The 10679-nt window shown below is 38.5% G+C and overlaps 1 protein-coding gene across 1 annotated transcript in view; it reads left to right on the top strand.

Moving 5' to 3' along the window:
• si:dkey-202l22.3 (7 transmembrane receptor domain-containing protein) overlaps window positions 1-10229 on the top strand; it is a 12642-nt gene extending 2413 nt beyond the window's left edge. The window contains exons 2-4 of the mRNA XM_055028661.1: window positions 5171-5643; window positions 6229-6626; window positions 8612-10229. Coding sequence (XP_054884636.1) covers window positions 5187-5643; window positions 6229-6626; window positions 8612-8905 — 1149 coding nt within the window. The 5' untranslated portion in view covers window positions 5171-5186 and the 3' untranslated portion in view covers window positions 8906-10229. The remainder of the gene's footprint in view (window positions 1-5170; window positions 5644-6228; window positions 6627-8611) is intronic.
• Window positions 10230-10679: the final 450 nt, after the last annotated feature.

Here is a 10679-nt window from a genome sequence, read left to right as displayed (position 1 = left end):
AATGGTTACCAACAAGTTTTGGATTGATGGTGAAGAATCGTTTAATTCCCACTTGGCTGATTGCAGTGTCTCCTCGGTGCACATATCAAGTCATTCAAGTGGGTCCATCTGTTTAAGAATTGATCACTCATCTGAGTCATTTTCATTTGCAGCGAAGAGCTATAAATGTGTGTCTGTGCAGCCGACTCTATCACTGAAAGACAAATCGCTCATCGGAAGTTAGGAGTTTCGAGAAAAGCCAGTGCCACAGGGATTCGTGTTACAAGAACTCCTCGTCATATTCAACTCTAATTCGCACAATTTAGTAACACTGCATGAAATCACTACTTGTTAAGAACTTAAAATTCATAGAATCTAATTTGTCACAAATAATTATGCAGCATATTTCATTTAGTATTCAGATGATCTGCAAAGAAGAAAGAGAAACATATCAAATTATGATCTAAAATCTATCAGACACTTTAAATAACTTTAACGTCAGTGCTATGAAATTGTACAATGTACTTGGAAAAAATACAATGTTGCACCTTTGACAATAGTTAGTATCTCCTTAATGCTAGTGATTAACAAAGGAAATCGAGGCAAAAAGAAATTTCTATCATCAATTATGAAGGAAAAATTTTTGTAGCCTGAGACAACAAGGCAGACGACAAATAATGCTTGAATGAGATTCAATAATTTCTAATACTGGGTCAATTGGATCTTAATGACAAGTAATGGTTACAGAAATGGTTGTACCAAAAAGCCTTGCATATATTATCAATCCCTTGCAAATATACCCAAATGTATAACCATAACAGAAGCAAACCTGTTCACATAAAGAACACACTTTTCAGAAAAAAATTAACTTAATGTCACCCAAAGCATTTCATAAAATGTAGCATCTGTTAAGTACATTCAAGGCAACAATCATTCCACTGTTTGAAAGCAAACTAACAATTTGTAATGTCTGAAAAAAAAAACATTTTAAACCATCTTACATTTTTTTAGAAAGACGCTTCGTTTCATGTTGTTGAAATAAGGACGCAGAACTTTTCAGCTGAAGTGAACAAAAACACCAATGTCCTCATAAAGAGCTAAATTTATTGCTAATAAATATTTGATACAGCGTTGTTGGATGTTACTGATGAAAACAACATGAAGCAAAACATGTTGTGCCTCTTCGGATGTTCGCTCATTTAAAACACAGAGTGAGGCTGACACTTTGCTGTTGTTCTTACACAAAAGCACTGCCCCGGTTTGCCTGGATGCTGCAAGTGTAAGACAGGAAGGCTTTGTTCACAGTTTTTTCCCAGAAAACTGTGAAACTGGAAGTAGTTACGTAATATGGACACTTAGAGATGCAACCTGCAAAACCACAGCACCAGACACTGACTTAAAGTGGACCTGTTATGCAAAATAGCATCACAGTATTTGCATTTGGGTCTCCACAAGCAGTTCAAAGGATAAAACAAAACATCCAACTTATTAGTTAAAGTTTTGGGGGATTGAAACATGAGTTGTTTCAAAAATCTCTGGACTATTGAGTCATTTGTGAAGCACTTCTTCTTCACATAGCAACCCCAATATAGCCCAGTTCCTCATCATCCCCACAGAACTGTGCTCACTTCATTATTCGAAAACTTGTATGTTTGGTGTTACTGATGTAGACACTGTACAATGGCTGCTGGAAAAGACTAGTGTTTTGTTGTTGGCTGCAGTGAACAATATATGCCCCTGTATTCTCGCAGTCACGCATAGCAGAGCTGCTTGGCTTCATTTTACATTTTAATGGCAATGTCTCAGCCGTATTGCCATGAAACAAAATGATAGTTTTCACAAATCACTTAACAAAGAACTCTTTTGAAAACTACTGACAGTAGACGACAGGATTTACCAAAAGACTTCGATTGCAGGAAAGTTCTGTCCTGTCCCAGCTCAGTTCTCAGGAAGAGCGAAGCAGATGTCATTCTTGAAAGACAGGGATGTAAAGTGGATGTCTCTTTTCGAAACTACAGAAACAAAAAAAAATACTCATAAAAGCGTATCCATGGTCATTCTGACCATTCCGTGATGATGGGGTGAAAGCTGTGTTATTGTACATTTGAGCATCTGTTTGCAGCCATTTTCCGCTGTATTAAGTCCCAACGCCGAGTTGGAGGCACAGCCAGCAGCAGCTTATTTGCATAATAGTGATGTAGCCTTGAAACAGCTCAGTAAAAGGAGCTCAAAGTAGCATCAACTTGATCCTACTTTAGTGAAATCTCATCACTTGACAATAGTGTTTTTCAAAAAAATTATTGAATCTTATATGAAAGTATTTAGTCAACAGACCTGTCCCTTAAAAAAAATTAAAATAGGGGACTGCTTTACCAAAATGTTCAAATGTTACCCAGTCATACAATGTGCACAAGAGGCAAGAAGACAAAATGCCCCTGATGTTACTGTTACTTTAACCAACTGATTTGTAGATTAAGGTGTTTCCTGCACAAAAGCATTCTGCACCTTTGCACTTTTTTTAAACATTCTGTAATGCTACAGACAATTTCCAATGCTTTTTGTTGCAATTTGTATGTTTATCGTTTATGACTTCCACATAAACAATTGATTGATAAACAATTACAAAGTGGGAAAAGAATGCATGATTTAAACAACTGCCACAAATAAAACTGTAAAGTTTGATCTGTATTTGTGTTGAACCCCACTGAAACAACTTTTGCAGCAGGTACAGCTGAAAATATTTTGGAGCATGTCTCTGCACCTTTGCACTTGATTTGATCTAATCTGTATCTCTGGCATTATGCTGAGAGTTGTTGTCCTAATGGAAGATAAAGCTAGCCTTGGTTTCCAGTCTTCTGCAGCTTCTTTTGCCTCACTCTATATTTAGCTTCACTCATCTTTCTATCATTCCTTAGCAACTTTCAAACCACACTGCCACCAATAGGTGCTTGTGGCAATGGGGCTCATATGGTCCCGTATGTTGGTCTCACCCTACTCTACACAAACATCCTGAGTATGTTGTTTTTCAGTGAAATACAAGAGAAACACAGATAATTTCTTGACGTTGATCAATGAGGTTCTTTCTGCAGCAGCTTCAGCACTACCACAAACATTTTCCCTGTTTTTGAGGGTGAAACAAAAGTTCCCACATGAACAGGGCCGAATGCTTTGGATCCTGCTGTTTGCTGTTGTAATGTGTCAAAATGTCAAAAGACTCAAGAGGCACTAATAAAAGCCCTGCATTTTTAGCTACACACACATCCAGTCCACAGATAAGCATGCTTTCCCTGTTGCAAACCTTTTTAGTTCGTGGGTAATCTGTTTAGTGACAGCACCAATCTGTATTCAGTAGATTAATAATTATGTCTCAGCTAGTGTGAAGCACTTTGTGTTGTGAGGGATGTTTGTGCTGCTTGGAATAACCAGCATTAGTAAATAAAACGCCTTGCTTTCACCAGGGGCGCCTGCAGGAGATTATCGGAGGGCGCGCACAAAATACAAAACTCTCACTGCATCTGGCCCCCAGGACCACGACCGCATGCCCGACACGCATCGTCCGGCACACAAAACCAGCACAGACCAAACCCACACAAGTTCGTGTCATACGCACACAATGCACTTGGCTCACAGTAACGCTGCACAGCGCACTGATGGCGTGTTCCTGACACACACAGATACGCCGCATAAACGCACACAGGAGGCTTTTAAACAAAACACAATTTTTATTTCTACTCAAATGAAAAACTCAAGGTACGCACAGTAGACTGTCCATAGACTGTAGCCAATCCTGACATTCACAATCCTTAAGTCTTCAAGTAAATCTAAAGCGCAATTTAGTTTTAATAACATGTTGGAAACACTAATGTATGGGTAAAGGTCACAGTTTTGTTTTGGATACAGGGAGCAATTGACATAAATGACAAAAAGCTTCACAGGCATCTGAAAATCATTTTAGGTTCAGATGGCTTTTTACTCTGTAGCCACTGCAGCTGTTTGCTCTTTCATTTGCTGCCAAAATGTAAAAGTCACATGAAGATGGGGAGCAGCGGCATCGGTCCTGGGCCTCACGGGAATGGAGAAAAATGCCATCGAATATGGAGCCAAAAATAACATATAAAATAATCTCAAACAATGCTAGATCGTGGAATTGTACTAAATATTTGAAAACTAGCGAGTTTCAGTTTTAAAGGTTTATTGTCAACAATATTATCTTGAAATTGTCAGTGAGAACCAACACAATTATGCTTCCATTAATACTAAATCTCCTGCCAAATGCTCTTGTAGGCAGGTCTTTAAAATTAACATTTCCAAGCACGTCTCTTCTCGTTGTTGAACTCTAAATTGAATGAGATGATATGAAAGAGATGGTTTTCATCTCGGCTCAATTGCGGCAAATAAGGATTTTTATTATTCTGGATTATGTTAAAAAGGACTCAGCTAATCTTTGATAGGAGTGCTTACTAACACTACACTAAAAGCCTGATAAATTCACACTTTTCATAATATTTCTCTGCTGGTGCGCGCTTCACTGTATATCTAACAGCTGCATGCCGCAGCAACCAGAGTTGGGATTTGGCAGCTCTTCGAAGCAAATCCACTAGTGAGTAAAACGTTCCAACACATGATGGGTTGCGATGCGCTGGAGTGTAAACGTGTATCCTTCACATTAGAACGCTCCCAAGAGAAGTCAAAAAAATATTTTAAATGATTTCCCAGGAGAATTTATGCTCAAACTTAGACATAAAAATAGATCTGCAAGTAAATCATTTTTCCAGTCGCACTCTGTTTTTCTCAGCCGATCTACACAGCATGATGCAGCTCAAGCTGCCTTGTGCTTCATCTTCTGGCAACAAGCTTCTTTTACAATACAATCGACCCCACTAAATGGAGCTAGCACAGTTATAAAAGAAAATGTAGACCATCCCTGTGGTCTGTTTTGAGCACAACGTGTTGGTTTGCAGGAGTTTTCTGTGCCATACATGTTTGTTCAAGAATTAAACCATAAAATTTTAACTCCTGTCCATTAATCATGCAACCGTCATAGATAGTCATAGTGACTAATTCTGTCTTGTTTTAGATCCAATAACTATAAATTAGTCAGACTAGCAATGGCATTAAAATCCCTTAATAATGACTAATTACGTTCATCAAATTTGAGTAGTTAATGATTAATTTTTGCCTTTCTTTTAAGGTTTAGCTGCACGGACATGGACATCTTTACGAATAAGGACTTTGGTTTGACTGGAAACGCTACTCAAGCAACAGGAGGACCAGAAGGCAACAAAGACCAAGGACTCAATCACAGTGACCCACTGGACATGTTTGTTGGGATGGAGCTTCTTCAACGGTTCAAACCTCTTTTTTTGCCTCTCTACTGCCTCGTGGTGGTCGTGGCGGGTGTTGGAAACTCATTTTTGTTGGCCTGCATTTTGGTAGACAAGAAACTCCACAATGCCACCAACTTCTTCATTGGTAATTTAGCGGCTGGCGACCTGCTGATGTGTTTGAGTTGTGTCCCACTGACTGTGTCTTACGCCTTCGACAGCCACGGCTGGGCTTTTGGACAACCGCTCTGCCACTTGGTGCCCTTGCTGCAGTGTGCCACAGTGTTTGCCTCGGTGCTTTCACTCACAGCCATCGCTGTTGATCGCTACATTGTCGTCGGTAAATAACTTAACATTTGTGCTTTGGAATGTGAATTTGTTGCAGGTACTTTATTTCCTGTTGAAATAAGGGTTAAATAAAAAATTATTGCTTGTTATGGGGACCTGTTGCCACTATATACTGGAGTTTACCAAAATCCTCCTTATTGATAGTAATGGCAGGATAATCATGGATGCTCATTATGTGTAATGACTAGATGTCAAAGCAGATGGGCCTTTTTATCAAGTCATATTTACAGGAAGTGATGGATTACTAATTAGAAATTCCTGGAAACATTAATGAATTTAAAACAAGAAAAATGCTTTGGTTTTGTTTATTTCAAAGGAATAATGTGCTTTTCTTCAATGTTAACTTTTTCTTATCGGATTCCTAACTCAAACCAAAAGTTTGAGTTTTTTAAGCCCTTTAGTTTGACAATATGCATAGAGGAATACAATATACCGTTTTCTTTAAAACACTTCTTGATCGGGAGAGCCAAGCCTGTCTCTTATCCAGCCTGATCTCTGAAATGGATCTGAAAGCAATAAGTCCCTAATGCGTTTCTTCTTGTTTATTTCCATTCGTTTTTTCATTTCCTCATCGCAGCTCACCCAGTAAGGAAAAGAATTTCTGTCTGGGGCTGTGGCGCTGTGACTCTGGGTGTCTGGCTTTTGTCTCTGACCCTGGCTGCACCCCCGTCTTTTTACACGCGCTACCTGGACCTTCGTCCCAGTGGGATCGACTTGGTGGTGTGTGAGGAATTCTGGCCCGACAGCGGCAACCTGCGGCTGCTGTACTCCTGCTTCATCCTCACAACCTCCTACATGATCCCGCTGCTGTCCGTCAGCATCTCCTACTGTGCCATCACTGTTAGCCTCAAGCGCTACTCAGTGCCTGGGGAGCCATCCAGCAGTCAACAGCCCTGGAGTCAAAGAAGAAAAAAGACCTTTACTCTGTTGGTGGCCTCAGTGCTGGCATTTGCACTGTGCTGGCTGCCCCTGCAGGTAATTACCAAACAAGCAAACCTGAAACCAAATAACTAGCCACTTGATGTTTACCAGTGTTTACTGTTTATTATTTATTTATGTATTTATGTATTAATTACCCCCTTTTCTATCTGGTTCAGCTGAATGTACTTCTATTTGTATCAACCAGCAAACGATAAACACAGCAGCAGGGAAGAGGCCAAAAATGAAACTTATATTGCCTGCGAGATTATATTTCCTGCATCATTTATGACCGAGAGCCACGTTGAAGTAATAGAGTCTGCAAATCCTGCACTATTTTCTCAATGAGCTATGACGACTAAAATATTAGGATTTCATCATTATAAGGACTGAGGAGAGGATGAAGTTACACAGAGTAGTGGTTGATGAGGCCATCTTTTTAAGATCACTCTGATTATGTGGCAAAGCTTACCAGGTGAGAAAGACTCATTACACAACAACGGTGTTCCATGCAGCCGACCAACACATTTGCAAACTTTCAGGACTGTTGCCTGCTTTTTTTCATGTGACAAAGAGGAAATTGTCTTCATAAAGGAAATAATACTTTGATTACTTACTTTGATAAACAGGAAGTAATCAAAGAAAGTAGATTATGTTAATTAGGTCAAATAAAATCACCTCACTGACACTTCAGAATGCGTTGGCATCTTCGAAACTGCAAAAGCAGTTTTTCAATGGAAAAACTCAAAGGGACTTAAGACTTTTTTTAAACTCAATTTCTGCAACTGAGGGTTTAATAACTTACCCGCAATAGGTAATGTTTTGGACATCCTTAATTATTAGACATCTCTAATATTTGGTCCAACAGGCTGAAGCTAATTCAGTCCAGGAGAGTGTAAACTTGCACACATTTGAGTCTTTAGACCCTCCTCATCAGGTTTTAATGACTTTGACCAATAATAACATGAAAAAATGTCCTTCTTTTTCCTATAATGAATGAGGATATTATGAAAGGATCCTTCAGGCCCTTTTTAATTAGCTTTCATGCAAATAGTCTCTGCAAATGAAACAGAATAAAACTAAAGGAAAATGAGCTTGGTTGGTCTCTTTAATTTTACTGGGCTTCAAATGAATTTCCATTCTCCTTAATGTAAATGTTTCAAGTTGGCCTAATTGAACTATGAAAATAAGCTTTTTGCTTTTGGGTTCGAGGCTGTTATCTAAGAAAAAAAATAATTCATTGAGGTTATTTAATTTTACCATAAAATAAACACGTTTGTTCTGTAGAAATGTCTCAAATGATCCCGTTTTTATCTGTGTGTGTAATTTAGAAACAAGTGGCCACTTCATTAAGTCTACAGAGGTTGTCAACCTCAACCTTTGTGAATGGACTGATTCTCTTCAGGAACTTTGATTTTTATTTATTTATTTATTTCAGCACCCATAAGCCCTGAGCATTGCAATCAGTTCATTATTTAGTATCTCCACAATTATTATTAATCACCTATCTCTCTTCAGCAGAACTTCATTACACTGCGTGGTGTTAGTATACTTCAGTATTTGCCAACATTAAACCATAAAGAACAGAAAAGGTTACACAGCTAAGCCTCGTTGAACTTTCACCAGTGTGGGGCGGGGGTCAAATGATCCCATCTCTTAAGACCTCAGCTGGGTTAAAGAGAGAGAGAGACCCAATTTCAATTCAGCATACTTGATATATACAGCATTTCTTATAACAACTTAAGGTAACAGTTGCGTGATGGTGCTACAAAGTGGCACTATGTTTGTTGAATTTTTCACCCCCTCACTTGTTTCAGTTACAGTCACAGGAAATACTTCAGATGCTCCCATCTTTCAGACAGGAAGATCATGGGGTGCATCGCCTTCTTCCTCCATTTCCTGTGCAAATAACCGTTGACATGACATTTCTTTATGAAATTTTGAACAAAACCTCACAATAAAAACTCTGAACTATTTGGGCACAAAATGACATCTTGTATTCTAAATGAAAGACTTTTTTTCATGTGTCTCCTATTGTTTAGGTGCTGAACCTTTTGCTGGACTTGGACCCAGAGTTCCTTATCATTGGGAAACGCTACATAAACGTCCTGCAGGTTTGCTGCCATTTAGTGGCCATGAGCTCAGCGTGTTACAACCCTTTCATCTACGCCTCTCTGCACAGCAAGGTGCGCATGCATCTGAAAGGCTACCTCTGTCCTTGCCGCGGTCGTCGAGGGGAAACGGTTGAGCGCGCCCCATCCAGGAGCGGAGTGTTTGATGCGACTTCAGTAACAGCTCCTGTCATGCAAAGCCACATGATTCATCCTGACAATTAAATTGATGTTCAGGAATATGAGAAAATGCCAAACGCAGGCTCAGTGTTCGCTTAGACCATTTTCCCTCATGGCTTTTCAGCTTTTTTTTTATTAACTTCCAGACATTCAGACCTGTTTTGTGGCTCACCACAGATACCACAAACAGGCAATAATTTATACCAGGGTGTTTGATGTCAAGCTTGATGATGAAGTACAAGACAGCTTAAGCCGTCCTTTTGGATATCCGGGTTTTTCTTGAATAGCAGAGCTTGTGGCCTCGACATTCAGCTGACTGAAGTTTCAGAAAGCTCAGCAGAGGCATAAATCAGTGCTGAGGCTGGACACACATGACGAGTGACAATGGTTAAAAGACTTGTTTAAAAGCACTCCAGAGAGCAGGCTGAACAATGAATCCTTCACACCAGATACGGAGTACAAGCCAAGAAGAGGAAAAGTGCAAATGAAGTATATTTCTTTCATTATACATATTATACATACTTTATTATGAATGTGTATTTTTTTCTTTTTTGTTTCTGCCTCGCTTGCCTTATAAATCACCTTGATTTAGTGATGAAATGTGCATTAACTGGCTTTTTAAAAAAAAAATTCTGTTTATATGGTGTGCTATCTTTCTTAGATGATTTTACTTCACAGCAACATTTTTTTTCAATTTAGAAATATTTGTTTTTGTAAATAGTGTGCATTTTCAGGTTATGAGGGAAATGGATTAAAACAAAGTAAGAAATAATAAAAACCCAAATGACTGCACTGCCAGCGTTAGAAACTTCAGATTCATAAAGAGTTGATAGACAGTCATTTGGATGTGTCTGGAGAAGCTAAATGTATTTAATTATCATCTTAATATTCAGAGCATGACCAGAACAGTCACTCTCTGCTCTTCGCAGTGACATCTCTCTTACTGAGCTGCTGTCAAGCATAATCAATAGTTTTAAAGCACCTGTGTCAAATAATTTTTAAACCAGAAAATAAATTACAATTACTTGATCTAAGTCTTTTTTTTTTCACACAAAAATAAAACAGTAGAATTATCTAAGAGTCAAAGGGAATTTACCAAAATATTACAATAACATCTAGTTTGATTCCCCAACAGTGATCCTCTCACAAAGACTGATTTCAATCTAGTGATTTTAATTTGGCTCTGATACGGTTGGAGATTTATGGCTCAGATTTGGTAATAAAAATGTTAATTATAGTTGGAGGTGTCTCCTGACGTTCTTTCCATGCCTATTCCCCGGTAACCTGAGAAAACAAATGTTTGTTTCGTATTTCAATAAACTGGAGGAAGGAGAAGAAGGTCCAAAGTTTCACAGAAGTCAGATGATGTAATGGGGCGGATTGTGGTTTTCCTCTGTGTCATTCTGATTTTTCTAAAGAAGATCCTTTGCATATTTACGAGTCATAAATAAATGGCAGTAAATAATTTCTGTAATGATGTGAAACTCTTTGTGGCAATGTTTAGAAAATCATTTCAAGTAATTACTTATTCCTCATAAATATTATCTCCCTTCTCAAGGAAGGTGACATTCAGTCATCTGAAAATGTTTTCAAATCTCTTGACCTTTTGTGCATTTTGTCATGTTAAAACTACTAAAGTAGTTATAACAAAAACATAGATACAGAAGGAAAAGGATACAGTATATTCTCTTTAACAAATAAACATCTAAAACCTGCGGCATCCATTTATATTCAGCCCCCTTTACTCTGATACTCCTAAATAAAACAGAGCAGCTAATTTCCTTCACAAGCAAACTTATCAGTAAATAGTGTCTGTTGG

This window comes from Poeciliopsis prolifica, unplaced genomic scaffold (assembly GCF_027474105.1).
Source record: "Poeciliopsis prolifica strain line A6 unplaced genomic scaffold, Auburn_PproV2 SCAFFOLD004, whole genome shotgun sequence".
NCBI lineage: Eukaryota > Metazoa > Chordata > Actinopteri > Cyprinodontiformes > Poeciliidae > Poeciliopsis > Poeciliopsis prolifica.
This window is presented reverse-complemented; position numbering and strand designations above follow the sequence as displayed.